Source organism: Malurus melanocephalus, unplaced genomic scaffold (assembly GCF_030028575.1).
Source record: "Malurus melanocephalus ecotype Western Australia unplaced genomic scaffold, MMel_1.1 scaffold_86, whole genome shotgun sequence".
NCBI classification, from domain to species: Eukaryota; Metazoa; Chordata; class Aves; order Passeriformes; family Maluridae; genus Malurus; species Malurus melanocephalus.
The window spans coordinates 815,152-835,171 of NW_026623318.1; the positions used below are offsets into that span (position 1 = coordinate 815,152).

General features: G+C 50.2%; 1 protein-coding gene across 1 annotated transcript; it reads right to left on the bottom strand.

The window, feature by feature from the left end:
- Window positions 1–486: 486 nt before the first annotated feature.
- Window positions 487–19,734, bottom strand: KIF9 (kinesin family member 9). The gene is made up of 23 exons (XM_057367844.1): window positions 19,363–19,734; window positions 18,771–18,848; window positions 18,149–18,282; window positions 17,304–17,391; window positions 16,566–16,731; window positions 16,337–16,443; window positions 15,256–15,480; window positions 14,151–14,234; window positions 13,925–14,017; window positions 13,199–13,346; window positions 12,340–12,404; window positions 11,652–11,729; window positions 10,537–10,605; window positions 9,796–9,900; window positions 9,450–9,505; window positions 8,856–9,012; window positions 7,992–8,122; window positions 6,483–6,641; window positions 4,519–4,727; window positions 3,926–4,105; window positions 2,422–2,537; window positions 1,401–1,505; window positions 487–594 (listed from the first exon to the last, which is right to left on the bottom strand). Exons 1-23 carry the CDS (start codon window positions 19,717–19,719, stop codon window positions 487–489), a joined length of 3,018 nt encoding a protein of 1,005 aa, XP_057223827.1. The 5' UTR covers window positions 19,720–19,734.
- Between the last annotated feature and the right edge of the window lie 286 nt (window positions 19,735–20,020).

Genomic DNA, 20,020 nt, shown 5'->3' on the forward strand with positions numbered 1-20,020 from the left:
TTAACAGCCCTGTGGATGTGGCACTTGGGGACATGGGGTASTGGTGGCTTTAGCACTGCTGGGGCAATGGTTGGASTTGGCCTTGGAGGGCTTTTCCAAGCAAAACCATTCCAAGATTACCCAGAAATGAATGTTTGTTCCATTGCCTTCTCCAGGCAGGTCCAACAGGCCAAGCCATGAACAAGCTCAGGAGACCTGCAACTCCAGCACCAGGAAAGAGAGAACCAGGAGCAGCCTGGGGGATGTGCACAACAACCCCTCTGCCGTGACCCTGCCTCCTGCAGAGGCTCAGGAAAACAAGTGGTGCTGTTTGWACTGCCTGGCTCATGTCCTGTCCAAACAGCGGGATCGATTCCCAAAAACTCCCTGCCTGCCCAAAGGTTGGGTGGTTCGCCGTTCCTGCTGTTTATTTGTATAAATCAATAGTGGACGCGAGCTTGAGGCACTTGGTGAGGTGGCATTCCTGAGGGAATGCTGGGATCCAGGCTATTTCATGGGCAGGAAGGACAGGGGTTTCTTCTTCCCAGCAGATGTGACCAGACCRGGCTTCCTGCGCATTTTCCGGAGGGATGCTAAGGTCCTTTTGAAGGTTTGCTGGGAACAGGGAACACAAAGGRATCATTAACCTCAGCTCAGTTCTCAGAGCACAGTTCTCACCTGTAAAAGCTTTTTTGCCTGAAAAATAAAACCGAACACCTTCCCAGGCTTTCCAAGTGGTGCTGGGGTGCTGGGAAAAGCTGGGAAAATCCCCATCACACCAGCATTGCTCTGCAGGTAGCAGATCCCAGCAGGCTCCAAGGAGGGGACAAGGAACCCTTGGAAATACTTTCTGAGCACTGAGAAGGTGGGTTTGAGATGTTTTCATGGAATCCCAGAATGGCTGCAGTTGAAAGGGGTCTTAAGGATCATCTGGGATCTCATTCCACCCTCTGCCATGGGCAGGGACACCTCCCACTGTCCCAGGGTGCTCCAAGCTGCAAYGTCCAACCTGGCCTTGGACACTGCCAGGGATCCAGGGGCAGTGACAGTTCTCTGGGAATTCCATCCCAGCCCCTCCCCACCCTCCCAGCCATGAATTCCTTCCCAATATCCCATCCCTCCCTGCCCTCTGGCACTGGGAAGCCATTCCCCGTGTCCTGTCCCTCCACCCCTTGTCCCCAGTCCCTCTCCAGCTCTCCTAGAGCCCCTTTAGGCCCTGCAAGGGGCTCTGAGCTCTCCCTGGGTCCTTCCCTTCTCCAGGCTTATCGTTCCCAACCCCCGGCCAGGTTGAACAGGGTATGGAGCACCCTKGGATGGCAGGAGGTGTTCCTGCCCATGGCAGGGGGTGATGCTGGATGATCCTTGAGGTCCTTTCCAACCCAGTCCCTTCTGGGATTGTCTCTGGGCCCAGCTGGAGTTACCTTTTGATCTATCTTCATCCTGGCCCTGTAGAAGGATACGGAGCCCGGGCCCTCCAGCAGCTTTGTCTCCTGCATCCGYTCAAACTTTTCCTGTTCGTCTTCCTCCTGCCAGGGAAAAGCATTCCCCCTTCCATGTGAAAAACACATATCTGGAGACCTGGGATGACGATCCCATTTGCTGCACCAAACACCAGTTCAGCCAGGAAAAGCCTTGGGAGTGGGAGGTTCTCCTTTCCACACCTTGGATGAGCAGGTTTGGCCAGGGCTTTGGGCAAAAATCTGCAAGGGTTGGGACTTTCCCAAAGAAAAAATGAACATTCCCAGCTCCCCCAGCCTGGCTCCGGAGCAGAGGGGCTCCAGCCCTGGGAGCAGCTCTGTGCTCTCTTCTGGGCTCTCTGCAGCAGCTCCAGGTCCTTGTGCTGTTGGCCCCAGRGCTGGAGCAGCTCTGCAGGTGGGAGCTCACCTGACGGGCAGAATTCCCCTTTTCCATCTGGSCAATATTTTTTACATGCAAGAATTCTGGGAAGTGGGAATTTGAACAGAAATGTGCTTTTCCAGGATAAGAAAAGACCCCAGGCTCCCACAGTGTGATTTCTACTGGTACTGACCATTGCCACAAGAGTTTGGCTGCAAACCTCGGATCCCACAGGCTGGGAATCAGGCTCCCAACCATCCCATGCACCTCCAGGCACTTTGCCCAATTCCTGATATTCCACAGATGCCCAGGTGCCCCAGTCACTGTTCTGATTTAGCTCTAAACAGTGAGGGGAATGTGACAGCAGGATGTGGCTCCAGATATTCCCCTTGTGCCTCACAGAGCTCCGTCTCCTCCTCCTTTTCCTCCTTTTCCTCCTTTTCCTCCTTTTCCTCCTTTTCCTCCTTTTCCTCCTTTTCCTCCTTTTCCTTCTTCTCTTCCTCCTCCTCCTTTTCTTCCTCCTCCTCCTTCCTCAGGCTGCCTCATTCCCTCAGCCCCCCACACGTGGCTCCCAAGGAGAATCAGCAGAACTCCAGGATAACTCACCAGGCGCGTGACTCTGTTTATGGGAATCATTCCAGGTCTGATGTTCCCACCGGGCTTCAGAGCTTCCTGCACATGTTTAGGGATAAGGAAGGATTCGTTGTACCAGATCTGGAATTCTGCAAAGCAAAGAAGGGCAATTAATGGCTTCATGGATTGTTTCTCCCTATAGATCAGGATTCGTGGATTGTTTCTCCCTATAGATCAGGCAGGATCTCAGTGCTCTTAAACCCTCAGACAGGAGCTCAGAACTCCAGACTTTTGAGTTTAAACAATTGGAAAAGTTAATTTAAGGAGGCCATTGGCTGTGCTGAGATGGCCAGGAGGTGGTCCCTGTCCACAAGTCCCACAGCTGCTGGAATCCCTTTGGAATGGGCAGCATGTCTGGGGCTCGGATTTCAATCCCACATGCTCAAGCACAATCACTTGCCATCCCATAATAGCCAGTGAGAACACACAGCAGGTGGGAATTATGTCCTTAYTAATCCTGGGCATTTATTTCCCGGGCACTTTCGGGAAATTTCTAGTCCAGGTGAGTCCTGGATATTTGAACACACAGCAAACGTGGAACCCAAAAATGCCAAACCCGGATTGAATGGAAACCAGTGGCAAAGTTGTGACTGGGCCTTGTTTATCCCTGGAATGATCYACGCATTTCTTCCAGTGTGGGATGCTCTGATGGATCCAAGCTGTCCCCTGGCAAACGTTGCCATGTGTGCAGCATCCAAATGTTTGGGACTCTGGAATTCRTACACAGACTGACTTCCATTAGAGAGGAAAATCTAGGGATACTGCAGGGGTAGTTTGGATCCATGGATTCCAAGGTGGAGCCCACCAGGAATTTGCAGGGATCACCCCAGGCAGAGCTGTGGCCAAGGCTGCAGCTCTGGAACCTGGAACTCAGGGGGRCAGAGGAGATATTGGGAATCCAGAGCCAAAGGCCTGTGCCAGGGCAATTCCTTAACCACCACCTCTATTAAATAAAATCAAGGATGAGATCCAAAGGCAACAGTGGGAGCACTGTTGTCAAGTTCCTTGTGGAAGGCTTTTCCCCCAGGCAGTGATGTGACCAAGGAGCAGAGGGATGTTATCTGGGAGAGAGAAAGTAGCAATTCAGGGTCAGGCCCAAAAAAATCACCTGAACCTGAATAAGRTCCAGTCTGGAAGGCAACAGGAAAAAGGACAACAGAGGATGGTCCCTATGACAAGGGCTGGAGGGCCACTGCCAGAGTGTTCCCTGTGAGGRTGGGGAGGCCCTGGCACAGGGTGCCCAGAGCAGCTGTGRCTGCCCCTGGATCCCTGGCAGTGTCCAAGGCTGGGTTGGACAGGGCTTGGAGCACCCTGGAATAGTTGGAGGTGTCCCTGCCCATGGCAGGGGATTGGAACTGGATGGGCTTTCAGGTCCCTTCCAACCRAAGCCATTTTGGAATTCTGGGATGTTTGTGAGTGCTCCAGCCTGGATTTATCCCAAATAACCTGGAGACTGCTGTGCCCTGGTGCTCCATACCTGAGATGAGCTTTTTTCGGCTCTTATCCACGAGCTTCTGGCAGTACTGGATCTCCACCTTCAGGTCCCGCAGCTCAGCAAAGCAAATCCTGTGCTCCTCCTTCAGCTTCTTCAGCCTCAAGATGAGGGCAAACTCATCCTCATCGAGGATCACCCGTCCTTCCTCGTCTGTGAATTGTCCTGGAGAGGGGGAGTAGGAAGGGAAGGTTCTGGTGAGGGTGGAGAAGAGGGGCAGGGCTCTGCAGATATGACACCCTGATGGAGGGTCTGACTTGGCTCCCAGGGAAAAAAATCCCTGGAATTGTTTAGAYGGGATATTGGGAAGGAATTGTTCCCTGGAAGGGTGGGGAGGCCCTGSCACAGGGTGCTCAGAGAAGTTGTGGCTGCCCCTGGATCCCTGGCAGTGTCCAAGGCCAGGTTCAACACTGGRGCTTGGAGCAGCCTGGGACAGTGGAAGGTGTTCCTGCCCATGGTAGGGGTGCAGTGGGAGGATCCTTAACATCCTTTCCCACCCAAGCCATTCCATGGTTCTATGACCACCCCAAGTTCCTTAAAGCCCAGCGCTCGATCTCTGTCCCAAGCTGCCTCCTCACCCTCCTGTATCCGCTTCCGCTTCTGAGCCTCCAGAGTCTCRTGGATTCTCTCCATCTCCCGCTTGCAATGGTTGATCCTCTGTATTATGAACTTGCATCTCTGCTTCCTGTCCAGGAGGATTCTCTTGTTCTCCCTGAAGATCCGCTGGATCTCCTTTCCAGGCTCTTTCTTAAACAGCTCAAAGGCCTCTTGTTGGGATGGGTGGGGCCTGAAACCAGACACAGACACGGGAGGTCACTTGGTCCTGCCCTGCAGCACGGGATCACGGAATGGTTCAGCTTGGAAAAGTCCTCCACGATCACAGAGTTCAACTGTCCCTCAGCACTGCCAGGGCCACCACTGCCCCATGTCCCCACGTGCCACATCCACAGCGCTGTTAAATCCCTCCAGGGATGGGGACTCCACCATTGCCCTGGGCAGCCCCTGCCAAGGCCTGACCACCCTTTCCATGAAGGAACATTCCCAGTATCTAATCTGAGCCTCCCCTGACCTAGCCTGAGGTCATTCCCTCTCCTCCTGTCCCTGTTCCCTGGAGCAGAGCTCAACCCCCCCGGCTGCCCCCTCCTGTCAGGGAGTCGTGCAGAGCCACAAGGTCSCCCCTGAGCCCCTTTCCCAGATCCCTCCTGGAGCTGCTCCTGGCGCTCCAGACCCTTCCCCAGCTCCTTTCCCTTCCCTGGACATGCTCCAGCCCTCCAGGTCTCTCCTGTCAGGAGGGGCCCAGAACTGGACACAGGATTTGAGGTGTGGCCTCCCCATCCTTGGGAATGGCCGTAGCTGAGATTTGATGGGATTTCAATGGGTTCCTTTGGGGTCTCTCTGTCTTGGCTGCTCCCTGACACCATTCCTGTGCCAACCCCAACACCCACCGTCCCCCAGGCTACTCCCAGAACAAAGTTCTTTACACAGACACCATATTCCTCAGGAGATGCCTCAGAATTGAGTATTCCCTGGAAAGCAGGCCTTTCATGGGTTGAACTTTCACAGAAATAATGGATATTGTTCCTCCCTATTGTTAAACAAATGCCTTTGCTCTTTCCATGCTGGATTCCCAGCACGGATTAGCCCCCTCTGCCAACCAAACCCCAGGGCTCTGAGGGTTCCACAATGCTGCTGCCATGCCTTGGAAGTCCTGCCTGTTTTCCAAGTCTGAATTCCAAGTGTCACATGTCATTCCTGACTTTTCTATGAAATGGCTTGGATGCCAAAGAGCCCCCATGAACGCCTGGTGTTATTCTAATCTGAACCACTCTAGGCAAAAGGAGGGAAAATGTCCTCAGATGCTGCTCTGTGCTGTTGATATTCCTGGAGAGCAGGATGGATTTGGGAACAGAAAGAAGAAACAAAAAATCATGGAATAATTTGGGTTAGAGGGGACCTTAAAATTCATCTCATTCCAATGCAGGTGCCCAGAAGACTCCACATTCCTCACTCCAGCCTGGGCAAAGCCAAATTCCAGCTACAGCCTTCCCTGAGTGACCTCTTAAGGGCATTTTCCAGCTCCTCCAGGACTGTGTGACGCTATTCCCGTGCCAAAATGCTGGCACAGGGCTGTAAACAACAGCCCCTGGGAAAAGTGCCACAGCTCCAGCTCCAGGAGCCAGCTCTGAGCTGCTGCAAGTGCTCTGGGATGTGCCTCCTGCAGCTGCAGCTGCAGCAGCCTGTCCTGCCAGCCTTGGGAATGGCAGAGAGACACAAATCCCACGTGGAGGGCACGGAGGGAATGGAAACGGGGTGAGGAGTTCCAGGAGTGAATTCTGCAACAGCTTCACTGCAATGCCAGGATGCGGAAACCACATCCTGGGCTGATCTCYGGCAGGGCAGCAGGAGAGGGGCACACCCAGCCCTGAAGATCTCCAAACCTCTCCTCTTTGCCTTGTGCTTGTACTCAGGGAACACAACCCAATCATTCCAGGTAAACCACCCTCTGGCAAAGGGGATCTACTCCCTCCCCAGGAAAACCTACCTGGACTTGCGGGAGCCCTTCTTTGGATGTGGGATTGAGGAGGCTGCACCGTCCTGCTCCTTTCTTCTCCCTTCCTGATCCAGATCCTTGGTGGGCCTTTTTGGCAGTGAAGAATGGTCATCCTGACCATCAGGAAGAGAGCTCCCACTTGGTTCCTTCCTGGGAGGAGGGGAAAAGATGAACCAAATTCATTGATTTGTTCATCAGAGGAAACGGGAACCAAATCACACTGTGGGTTTTGGCTTTGCTTATTTCAAAACTGGTGATCTGAGGTAGCTTCTACCAAAGTTTCCCGGGAAATATCCACTGACATGGAAGAAAATCAGCCTTGTTCCCACAAATCCTTAATCTTTCGGGTGGAGGAGCTGTCCTGGACTCTTTGGAACACAGGCCAGGCTGGAAGAGCTCTCCTGAGAAGGATCACAAGGACTACAGTCCAGCTTTGGGCACACCTGGACAAAGAATAACCCTCTCCAAAACAAATCTCCAAGGAYTTGATCCAATGCCACATCTAAACCAAGCCTGGTTCCCTGTTCCTTTCCTTCCACAAACCCCGCCAGCTTTAACTGCAGGGAACAGAATCATCATGGAGTCACGGAATGGTTTTAGTTGGAAGGGACCTTAAAGCCCATCCCATTCTACCTCCCACTGTCCCAGGCTGCTCCAAGCCCTGTCCAGCCTGGCCTTGGCCACTGCCAGGGATCCAGGGGCAGCCACAGTTTCTTTGGACACAGCCTTCCCACCTTCACAGGGAACTCCTTCCTAAGGAATAGTGTGACCGGGAGAGTGTGACTTGGAGGACAGACAGAAGAATGTTTGCCAGTTCTCCTGGTGTCTCCCTAAAAACAGACCAGCACAGCAGAGCACAGGGGTCATGTGGGCACCAAAGCCTTGGTGGTTCCTCTGCTCCCTGGCATGGGGATTTTGGGGAAATGGCAGGAAGGAATCAAACAGGGATTTACTTCTGTAAACAGCAGGATCTTTCTCTGCTCAGGACTCACTGGTTCCCCCCTCCCTGCCAAAATCTCGCTCTCTGCTCCTCTGCCAGCTCCCTCCATTCCTTCCTCCATGTGCTGCACATTCCTGCCTGACCATAGCTGGCCACTGCTCAGTCCTGCACTTGGGGTACCACAAGGATTGGGAAGAGCAGCTGGGAAGCTAGGAAAAGCCCTGTGTGTGCTGGTGACAGCAGGGGCCAGGGAACAAAGGACAGAACWAGGGGAAATGGCCTTAAGCTGTGCCAGGGGAGGGTCAGGTTGGATATTGGAGGTTCCTCCTGGAAAGGGCTGTCCAGCCCTGGCACAGATGGCCAGGGMAGGGGCAGTCCCCATCCCTGGAGGGATSTAACAGCCCTGTGGATGTGGCACTTGGGGACACAGTTAGGGGTGGCCTTGACAGGGCTGGGGAATGATTGGACTCAATAGTCTTGGATGGCTTTTCCAACCTCAACAATTCCATGATTCCATGATTAGCAGAGATGAAGGAAAGCTGCCTGGCTCCTTAACTCACATGAGGTGTTCCTCGCCCTTCCTGGCTTCCTTCTTCCCACTAGGAATGGGGGTTGCAGAAGGACTTCCAGTCCCAAGAGTYTCTCCATCCCCTTCCTCGTCCAAATCCTCATCCATATCAATGTCACTTGCCTGGAAACAGAAAGGAATAAACCATGTGGCTACACCATAGAAGCTGTACAGGCCTCATGCAGCAGCTCTTCCATCCCATGGTACAGCGTGATCTGGGATTTAAAAACTCTGTGAGAGAGTCCACAGCAGGATTTGTGGTTTATATACTTGGCTCCAGAAATTATAAGGATTAAAAGAGGGATCTCAGCAGAGGCAGGACCTCACCTTCTCCAACCCAGGGACAGACAGGTCACTTTGGAGATTGTATTGTACAGGACAAGGGGAAGAGGCTTTAAACTCAGAGGCAGAATGTTTAAATGGGATATTTGGAAGGAATTCCTGTCAGTGAGGGTGGGGAGGCCCTGGCACAGCTGCCCAGTGAAGGCTGTTCCATGCCTGGAAGTGTCCAAGGCCAGGCTGGATTTTGTTTGGAGCAACCTGGATAGTGGAAGATGTCCCTTCCCATGGAATGGGATGGTCTTTAGCATTCTTTCCATCCCAACCCATTCTGGGATTCTAATTCCCTTTTAATAAATTATTCTGTTCAGATAAAGAGCTGAATTAATYCCAATGCTGACAGAATTCCTCTTTGTTAGTGTTGCATCTCTGCTCTGGACACATTTTTTTACAAACTCTCCCCATTGACATTTCTGAGTTTGATCGCAACAGGGAAAAGCTGCATTTGAGACAATTCCCATTTTGGCAGCAAAGGAGCCAGTTCTAAGGCTGGCATTCCCATTCCTAGGAACATTACCATTGTCAGGAGCTCCTCCTCGTCACCCTCAAGCTGCAGATCAGAGCTGGGCTCAGAGTCCGACTCCGACTCRGAGTCAGACTCAGACTCGAGGCCATCTCTGCGTCTCCGCCTGTACTTGCTCCGAAGCCTGTGCTCCACCTTCTCCTCCTGTTGGCTAAGGACAAAACAGCCCTTTAGGAATCCTGTCCCCCATGACAGAGCCTGGGATCCCCACCAAAGTCAGATTCTCAAAGGAAAACACCTTTTACCTGGGTTTTTATCCCTCAAACCCCTTCCTTGCTCCTCCCGTGCTTCCCACCATAACCTTTGTCCGCTCCTCTCCTCCCCTTTTCCATTACATTCCTTTAAGGCTCTTTGATGCTGAAGATTTTTTATGGTTATTTTAATACTTTCCAGAAGCTTTAATGGTCCAGATCAAGCCCTACTAACTCTGATCAATCCCATCACCTTATTTGAACCTTTAATCCAGGTTGGATGGGGCTTGGAACACCCTGGGATAGTGGGAAGTGTCCCTGCCCATGGCAGGGGTGGAATGGGATGATCCTTAAGATTCTTCCCAACCTAAACCAGTCTGGRATTTGATGCACTTACCTTACAATCACCTTGAACTGTCTAAACACCTCCTGGATCTGCCTGACATTCACAATCTGAGGAAGAGAGGTACAAAGCCATCACTTTTGGTATTAATTCTGTGAAGAAGTTCCAAATRAAATAATTTAAAGGGTTTTAAGACCAAGGAAAAGTCTCCCAGAGCTTCCAAACCAGCAAAAACTGAATGAAAACAAAACAACAGACTTTAAAGGCAACAAGAAATKAAATTACAATTCTGTAGTGATTTTGGGGTAAAAAACAACCTTTTCAAAAGATATTTTCACTGCTCCTTTCTTGGAGGAAAATGGGGTGGGATCAGGATTTAGGTCCTTTTTTCACTACTTACATCGATTTCCTCAATGGTTCCTCGGAGGTATTCCTGCACTTGAGATCTGATTTCTCCTCTCTGGGCTGCAGTCAGAGGGGTGTAAGTTGGGATGGAACGATTTGCCTAAAAAGAAGATGGAAAACTGAGAATTAGGGAATTACAAACAGCTGAGGGAGCCTTTGAGAACAAYGGGGACAAAGCTTTGAGAAGGTCCTCTTGTGGGACAAGGAGTGATGGCTTTTAACTAAAAGCAAGGAGATTCAGACTGGATTTAARGAAGGAATTCTTGGCTGTGAGGGTGGCACAGGGTGCCCAGAGCAGCTGTGGCTGCCCCAGGATCCCTGGAAGTGTCCAAAGCCAGGTTGAATGSAGCTTGGAGCACCCTGGGATAGTGGGAGGTGTCCCTGCCATGGGACAGGGGATGGAATGGGATGATCCTTAAGGTCCTTCCAASCCAAACCATTCTTGAATTCTGTGATTCCACTGGTGTGGCAAACACTCAGCACTGCTGTGCCCATTTCTGATTGGGATTCTCATCACCTGACTTGGCAGGAGATGGGATTTGGGAGCAACCAACCAACAGAAGGGCACCAAGAGTCTGGAAAAAGCCCAAAACTCATTTCCAGTGGCTGGAGATTGAAGTCCCAACACAATCTCTTTGTGTAGGGTCTTGAGAGTTTTCCCTGTACCCCAAAGAATGGTGCTGGAAGCAGAAGGGAGGACACAACTCCATGGAACCCTGAGTTAAGAGCTCCTTACCAAGCAGTCCTGCATGATCAGCTCCTGCTTCAGGAGATGGATCTCCTCCTCCAAAGCCTTTACTGACACCTAACAGGGAAAAAAGGGTGAGCAAATGACTAAATTATATGGGARAAATGAAACCCTGCTAAAAGCAGCACAGAATTGGCTGCTGAAGAACATCCCAGCTGGATCCCAGCTCCCTCAGGGCTTGCAGCAGGGAGTTAGTGGGTCTGGAAATCATTTTGCCTGTGATCAGTTTCTACCAGGACAGTTTCCCGCCTGCAGAGTCTGCCTAAGTCATCAAAGCAGGGCCACCTGCTTTTTAATGTGATGATTTCCTGGTCTGGAATTGCAGGGACCATCAGTTCCGGGTTCTGGGATGTTATCCTGGAAGCCAAGCATTGCGCAGGGCTCACCTCTGCCCTCAAYTCAGCAGCTCTGACATTAACTGGGACAAAGGAGAGATTTTCCTGTGCTATATTTGACTGGATTTCTCCACAACTGGAATATCTTCAAGGATCCACTATTTCAAATGAATTTCCAGAAAGGTGAGTACACAAATCTTGGGATTCAGGGAGAAGTGGACACTGAGCAGCTTTGAAGTGACCTCTGGAGCACCAAAGCACAAAGTTTCCTTCCAWTTTCAGCTCCTCCAGTTTGTTTTTCACTCTGAAAGTGCACTCTAATATCCTATGATCCCTTCCTTTAAATGACTTCCTTGATTAACAAGTTTTATAATTGTGGAAAAGCTGTTTTGTTACCAGCAGCAATGGGGATAAAACTGCAGGAGAACTGGAGATGATTTCCCTGCATATCAAGGGAAAAATTCACAATAAAATCTCTCTATTAGGGGCTGAAATTTATCAGAAAAAATTGGGATATGCAGGAGAAAGAATTCCCAGGTGTCAGGGAAGATGTGACCTCCTGCATGGCTTTACCTTAGACCAGGTAACTGTAATTCAGTCCYTATAAAAATGTTAATATTGGTCTGTTTTATCATCCACCTAAAATGAGCAGCGTCAGCTTGGCTGAAGAAGGGTCATTCATTAACCTGCCTAATTTTCCTCTGGTTTGGAAATTAAATTAATGAACCTGGGAGAATTCCCCTTTCTCCAGGCCCCTCCTGTCCATACCTCCCGGTAAAAGACTCCGTTGGGGACAGGCTCTGCTGTCACCCAGTTCATCCTGGTGGCAAAGCGAAGGGAAGACAGCTGCAACACAAAGGGTTAAAGGTTTAAAGTTAATAAAAGCAATATTAACATTTTCCTAATCTGTTTCTGTTTTATTCTATCAGATCCAAGTCCAGAGAAATACAAAATCTATGAAAATACAAAATCTATGAACTGCTTGAACTGCTCCAAGKGATTCCCTCCTGTTTGCTACAGATCCAGTTTACACAGGGATTTTCACCAATTTTAWCATTTCACAGGTTAAAAAACAACCTCTTGGGAGGTTCCTCCTAATTCCTGCTCCAGCAGGGAGCCAGCTCAGCTCTGCCATGAACTGCTGATATTTCAGTGAATCCATGATGTGATGGCCCATGGAAATATATAATAATAATAATAATAATAATAATAATAATAATAATAATAATAATAATAATAATAACTCTCCAGTGAGCTTAAATCTGAGCAGCTCCTGCCAGCTCTGCTCCAGGCTCTCATCTGACAGGAGTCTGGTTTTGAGCCGTTGGGATAAAATGAGCTCTCCAAAGCTTGGGATGAATTAAGCAGGAGGTTTCTCTGCCAAATCCCTCCACAGATTGTTCCTTAAACCAAGCCGGAACAAGGCTTGGATTCTGCAGGAATCCCTTCAACTCACAGTCTCTTCCAGATGTGTAGGTTCCCCAGAGACGTTTGTCACCAGGACAGTGTTGCAGTTTCCCCCTGGGAAAAAATTATAATGAAAATAAAGCAAATAATATAATTGGGGGCAGGGGGGGAGGGGGTTGTTGTTGCTTCCTTTTCTGCAGTGTGTTACACTGTGTGCTGATTAAAATAGAGGAGAGGAATCCCTAAATGGTTTGGGATGAAAGGAACATCAAGGATCATCCAGTGCCACCCCTGCCACAGACAGGGACACCTCCMACTATCCCAGGGTGCCCCAAGTGTCCAACCTGGCCTTGGGCACTTCCAGGGATCCAGGGGCAGCCACAGCTGCTCTGGGCACCCTGTGCCAGGRTCTCTCCACCCTCACAGCCRRGAATTCCTTCCCAATATTTCACCCAAGGCTACCTGCAGCTCATAGAAGCAAAAAGGACACAGCTAGGGTRTAACTGTCCCTCTAAAGGGCATAGAAACACAGGAGCACAGAGGGACTTAAAAATAAAAGGTGAATTTTTTTCTCATGGAATGAGGATGCAGGAAGAAGATGGGAATAAAATCTCTGRGTTCCAGGTGTTTATAAAGGTTCTGTTTTTCCAGGATGCCCAGAGAAGCTGTGACTGACCCTGGATCCCTGGCAGTGTTCAAGGCCARGTTGGACAGAGCTTGGAACACCCTGGAATAGTGGGAGGTGTCCCTGYCATGGCAGGGGGTGGCACTGAATGATCCTCAAGGTCCCTTCCAACYCAAACCATTCTAGGATTCCATGATMTATTATGGTTTTAGAATTTGATATGTCCATTGAAGCGCCAGTTTTCCAGGAGCTATTTGGGGCTGTTGGAATTGCCAGCTCTTACCCAGTGAGTCCCTGAGGACATGGGTGAGTTTGCTCTGCCGGAAGGGAATGTGCTCCCGCTTGGGATCAGCCAGGGCGATGACGAGCTGCTCCAGGAACGACAGGGATTTGTTGATGTAGGCGGCTTCTACCCGGCCCAGGCCTTCAGACTGCAATGGAAAAGAGAATAAAACAGAGAATATTCCTTACCAAGGGAAAACTCCGCAGGGCTGATGTAATTTTGAGTGTGATYGACATAATGATCCACAGAACATTATGGAATCAGGGAATTGCTGMGGTTGGTAAAGGCCTCCAAGATCATKGAGTCCAACCATGCCCCAGCACTGCCAAGGCCACCACTGCCCCACATCCCCAAATGCCACATCCATATGGGTGTTACATCCCTCCAGGGATGGGGAACCAYCCCTGCCCTGAGCAGCCGTGCCAGGACTGGACAGCCCTTTCCAGGAAGGAATTTTCCCAGTATCCAATCTGACCCTCCCCCTGAAGCCATTTCGTCCTGTCCCTGTTCCCTGGGAGCAGATCCCAAACACCTCCCCACTGTCCCCTCCTGTCAGAGAGTTGTGCAGAGCCACAAGGTCCCCCCTGAGCCCCCTTTTTTCCAGGCTGAGCCCCCCCAGCTCCCTCAGCCTCTCCTGGGGCTCCAGACTCTTCTCAGCTCCATTCCCTGCCCTGTTTTTCCCACAGTGAGGGGCCCAAAGGGACCTAAGGAGCTCCCATCACTCACCCCGGTCTTGCTCAGTCTCTCAGATCCTGCCAGGTCAATTAAGGTGAGTTTGGATTTAAGGCATTTGAGATTTGTGTAATCTCTGGAACGACACTGAGGGAGAGGAGAAGAGAAACTGCACTTAGGAGCAGACAAAACCAAAAYACAGGAAAAAACAGACGGCAGAGATCCTCTTGAATCCCTAGAAAGTCCTTCCAATCCCTAGGAACAACGCTGGAGCTCTCACCTCAATGTACATGGTGAAGATGCAGTGGGATCTTGAGGAATTCTTATTGAGGGTGTGCTCTGCTATCACTCTGTTGGTCTCACCCTGCCAATGGAGAGAAAATTCCAGACTCAGCTCATGGAATTGTGGTTTCTTTGAGGACCACCCAGGCAACATCTCCATGGCTCTTTCCATTTCCCGATGACTGGAAAAGCAAAGAGTTCCCCAAACTTTGAACGGCCACAGATCTGAATCTCTGACAGGAACACAAAGGGAGGTTGGAAGGGRMTTTAAGGATCATCCCATTTCACCCTGTCATGGACAGGGACACCTCCCACTATCCCAGAGTGCTCCAAGCCCCATCCCTGGCCTTGGACACTTCCAGGGATCCAGGGGCAGCAACAGCTGCTCTGGAAAATTCCTCCCAGGCAGGAATTCCTTCCCAATATCCCATCCATCCCTGCCCTSTGGCAGTGGGAAGCCATTCCCTGTGTCCTGCCCCTCCATCCCTTGTCCTCAGTCCCATGCCAGCTCTCCTGGAGCCCCTTTAGGCACTGGAAAGTGTTCTAAGGTCTCCCTGGAGTCTTCTCCAGGCTGGACATTCCCAGCTTTTCCAGACATCATCATCTTCCTTCTACTCTTTAAAAAGAAAAAGGCAGTCCCTGCACATTCCAGAGCTGAGGACACCAGATTTTAAGGATTTTAAGATTAAAATCAAATTATTTTAAGGACACCAGATGGCTCTGGGTCAGAATACACTTCCTGCATCCCAATCCAATTATTTATCCCTGCTTTCCTCATGAACTGAATGAGCTACAAGGAAAAGATGCTGATCTAAGCAATCCACATCCCTTCAAAACCACACCCATCATGTGAACAGTCCTGCTGTGAATTCCAGCAGTGCCAGGATCATCCCAAATCATCTCCTCTTAGAGCATCTTCCAGAATCCCTGAGCCAGGGGCATTTTCCTTGAGAGATCAAGGGTTTCCAGTTGTTCTAGCCACAATAAAGAGGGATGGTTGAACCTCCTTCCACCACCTTGGCCACCCACTCCTGCTCTTCTGCCTCCTCCCTCAGCCGCCAACCACAACCACRGGATGAAACAGAATATTTGGGTTTTCTTGCCTCAAAGAGGAGATGCAGAGCCTCCTCCTCGTGGCTGACTGGGTGGATGGAGAGACCCTTGACATAAACACCCTGGGGGCCGTCCAGGACAGCCAGCTGGGAGTCCTTGATCCCTCGGCCCAGCCCTGGTGCCAGCAGGTCAAACAGGACCTCGTTGTAGATCTCCAGGTAGGAAATCCGGACGGTGACCAGGATATTGAGGAATTCTGTGGCTGCTTTGAAGATCTGCACAAACACAAAGAGTTTGTCTCTGTTCACAGGCAGGATTTTGAGCTATTCACAGTTTTTCAGAAAAGATATTGATGTAGATGTTGCTCTAAGATATAAATGGGTGTGATATAAACAGATGTAAGATATAAATAGATATAAAATGTAAATAAATGTGTTAATGTATATATAAGATATAAATGTATGTAACACAGTGATAAATATTTATATAGAGATAGATATTTATAGAGAGATAGATATTTATAGAGAGATAGTTCTGAACAGCTCCAAGTGCATCTTGGGGTGTGTGGGGCTAAATCTGAGCTGTGGTCTTGGAGAGTTCAACTTGGATTTGCATTCAATGATCTTAGAGAGTCACGGAATTCTGGAATGGTTTTGCGATGGAAGGGACCTTTAAGCCCATCSAATTCCATCCCTTCCAGAGGCAGGGACAGCTCCCACTGTCCAAAGGTGCTCCAAGCCCTGTCCAATCTGGCCTTGGACACTTCCAGRGATCCAGGGGCAGCCACAGCTTCTGTGGGCACCTTGTGCCAGGGCCTCTGTGCCTCAGAGGCATTTTTTAATGCTTTTATGATCAGTTTGAACCTGATTTCACAAAATGACAGTTTGGAAAACACCTCTTTTGAAGGCTTGATGACATTTGGGGAGCAGTGAGAACTTAAACAGGAGCTTAACAGGAACAACCTCTGAGAATGACAATAAAATTCCTTTATTTCTTTACCAATCATCCCTTGGGTAAAATGAAGGAAAAAAACACATAAAACATATTCACTGTGTGAAAACACTTCAACAAGAGCTGATAGAAGAGTTCCTTGATGTTTCTCCCACCTCCTTTTCCCCACAGATGCAGTACCTGCTGGATAGCTCTGGGGATGATCCCTCGCTGCTTGTAATGAGAGGTTGCTCCAGTCATGGTGTAGGTTTTGCCAGCCCCAGTTTGCCCATAGCACATGATGGTGCCTAAAAAATTCAAAAGCAAAAGAATAAACTGAAGAGAAAACCTCAGGCAGAGCAGCAAATGGATTCCTCCTCAAATCCAATCTCTATTTAGGATCAAAATAATAAAAACAACAAGCAATCACCATTGTAGCCCTGCAAAGCCTTGGCCACCAGTTTCTTTGCCACAGTCTCATAGACCTGTTCCTGGGAAGCGTTGTGCAGGAGCCCATCCAGCTTGAAGGACCAGTCAGTCTGAGTGTTATTCACAGCTCCTCCCCTGGGACTCTTTTGGATGGAGATAAAGATGCTCTGCAACCCAAAAAGAGAGGAAGATCCATTCAACAGCCCTGAGGATTTTCAGCAATTGAGGACCTGGGGTTATGTAGAAAAGGGAGCACAAATAACAGGGTTATTTTACTGCCTTAGATGGCTCTAGATGTCCTAAAAATATCTAGAAATGCTCTCCATTTTCTGGTGATAAATATTCTAAACAAAAAGGAAATGTGGTTAAGCTCATCTGTTTAACTTGCTGTGATTTTGTGCCTCAGGGAAATTCTTAATTAAGCAAGAGAAGGCCAAGGCAGAGGGAGGAATTTGCATAAGAGAGGATAGAAAYAGACTGTGCCAAATTGTGGTTACCACTGGGAATTCCTCATGGATCAGCCAGTCCCAGTCCTTTTGAGGGTTTTCCTGAAGATTGTAGCACAGGAAGTGTGTTTTCCATATTCTCCTTGCTGTGACAAACCCAAGCAGCAACACACAAACGAACACCCCCCAAAATGTTATCCATAGCCTCAAGGGATGGAAAAATTTTGGTTTTCCATGGGAAAAGCTGAACTCCAACTCCAAACCTTTCCCACTTCTAATTTCCTTTACTCTACCTTGTTGTCTGACCCAAGCTTGATCATATCTTGGGGAAAATTAGCTGATGGCTTGATTCGCACGAACACCTGGACTCGCTTTGGTTCTCTAAGGAGGGAGGAAAAAAAGAGTAAAAGAAGAAACTTGCATTCCTTAAACTGAAATTTACATAATTTGACAGGAAAAAGGCGAGGTAGAGGAGTTAAATTTTAAAATAAAGTGTTAGCAATTGTTCAGCCACAGTTTTTATTCCTCACTGAAAGCAACTGCGGGCAAAGAGCTCCTGAAAATTCTCTCTGGTGTTGTTCTGTTTGGAAAACTGAGGATGTGGAAAGAGAAAGGGTCTCACTGATCCTGGTTTCCTCGTGTGTACCAGGAACAGGAGCGCTGCATAACACAGGTTTTCTTCCTCTTAGCCTTGCAAAGAAAAATATTTGCAGGAATGGGAGAGAGATTTTCTTTTGTCGCACGTACCCTTTTAAAAAATAATTTAAAATCCCAATAAACTCCTGATTTTCAATTTTCTGTAGGAAATATCCACAGGCTGGAGGATCTGCTGAGTAAAACCCACAGAAAGAGGGCTCAGGGATCATCCAGCTGCTAAAGCACTGGAATCCTGGAATCCTTGGAATGTGCACATCTCCTGTTTTTCCTCAATCACTTCCTCCAGACAGTGTGTGCTCAATAATTGTGTAAGAAGCAGTGACAACTTCTAGTTTTGGACAAAATCTCTGGGATTTCTGGTCCATTCAGGATTTTTTGACCTTCTCATACTTTACCTGCTGTGCCTGCTCTAAAATAAAACATGGAGGTTTGAGCTGAACCAAAATTCGTCAGATTTAAAACGGGAATATTTGGGTGATACCTGGAGGTATCGCTCTCGGGGAGCCCGTCAGAGAGCAGTGAGGAAATGATGCTTTCCTGGTCCTCATCCTTCTCCTTCCCCTGCTCTTTCTCCTTCTTTTGGTCTTGGTCCTGATCCTGCTTCTTCTCTTGTTCCTGTTCCCAGGAGTTCACAGAGATTACAGAACCCTGCCCAAAACCCCCCAGAACCCAGTGTTGGAGCAGTTGTGAATTATTTCTTCCAAGCAAGAAAAACAGCAGAGAAATGGAAGAAGGGAAAATTTTAGGGACAACCTCCACTATGAATCAGAAAGGGAACAAATTCCAAATGAATGGAATTTTCCTTGCTGCAACAATGTCCCGGTGTGGGACTTTGGACAGGTAAGGACATGTAAGGACAAAATCCATTATTCCTGGGAGTGTTTATAAACACAAGGAGATGGGAAGGAACAGATTGTCCAGAGAAGTCGTGGCTGCCCCTGGATCCCTGGCAGTGTCCAAAGCCAAGTTGGACACAGGGGCTTGGAGCACCCTGGGACAGTAGGAGGTGTCCCTGCCCAGGGAAGGGGTGGAACTGGATGGGCTTTAAGATCCCTTTCCCCCCAAACCATTCCAGGACTCTGACTCAGCCCAGCTGGAATTACCGTTTGTTCGGTCTCTGATTTGGATGCAGAACCTTGACTCTCTTCCGGCCACTTAAGCCCCCCGTGCTCAGTTGTCTCCTGCCAGTGAAAAACAACCAAAATCCACGTGAAAAACACCTCTGGAGACACAGGGGACAGCGATCCTGTTTGCCTCATGGGACAATGATCCATACATCTCCAAAGCCTTGGGAGTGTGAGAGTCCCCTTCCCACACCTCAGGGGAGCAGATTTTGGCAGGACTTTGGGAAAAATCCATCTGCAAGGTTTGGGACTTGTCCAGAGAAGCTGTGGCTGCCCCTGGATCCCTGGAAGTGTCCAAGGCCAGGATGGATGGGACTGGGAGCAGCCTGTGATAGTGGAAGGTGTCCCTGCCTACGGCAGAGTCTGAAATTGGATGATCCTTAAGGTCCCACCCAACCAAATCACCCTGTGTTTCTCTCCAATACACCTCCCCAGGTGTGTGTGGGGTGATGCCCCGGGGAAGGGGGGCGATGCCTGGAGGGCTGACGCCATCTGTTGGGGGACACGACCCCCGATCATCCCTTGAGAAGGAGAAGGTGACTCCCTGGGTAGCCCCCCGTCCCTGTCCCACCTGCGACCCCTGCACAGAAGGGCCCGGTGTGGAGTCCGGGGTCGCCATGGCAGCGTCCACTTCCGGATGTTCTATGGCAACGGTAACTTCCGGTCTCTCCCGGAAGTGGCCCCGCATACGGCGGCCGGGCGGGGCCAGCGCGCGGCGGGGGCGAAGCGGGACGACGGCGGCACGGGAGTGGCCGGGACGATGCTGGAAGCGGCGGCGGCGGCGGACCCGGAGCTGGATCCCGAGGATCTGGTGCATTTCTCGGTGGGAGACCTGCCCAGCCGCGGCTATGGAGTGATGGGCGAGATCCGGCGGCAGGGAAAGCTCTGCGATGTGACGCTCAAGGTGCGGCCCGGCTCCCGGGGGCATGGGGGGGTCAGGGACCACCCTGATCCTCAGGGGTGCCCCGGTACTTGAGGGGACACTGAAGGGGGACCTCGACCCCTGAGGAAGTCACGGTCTCTGAGGTGGAAGCTGAGAGGGGATGCTGAGGGAACCCCCCCTGGTCCCCCTGAGAAGGAGCTGAGAGCCCCCCTGGTCCCTAAGGGGGGCTGAGGGACCCCCACAGCCTTTGACGGGGGATGAGGGTCCCCAGCCTCAGAAGGGGGAGCTGACGGACCTCAACCCCCGAGGAGGAGCAGAGGGACCCCCCAGAGGCTGTGGGACCTCA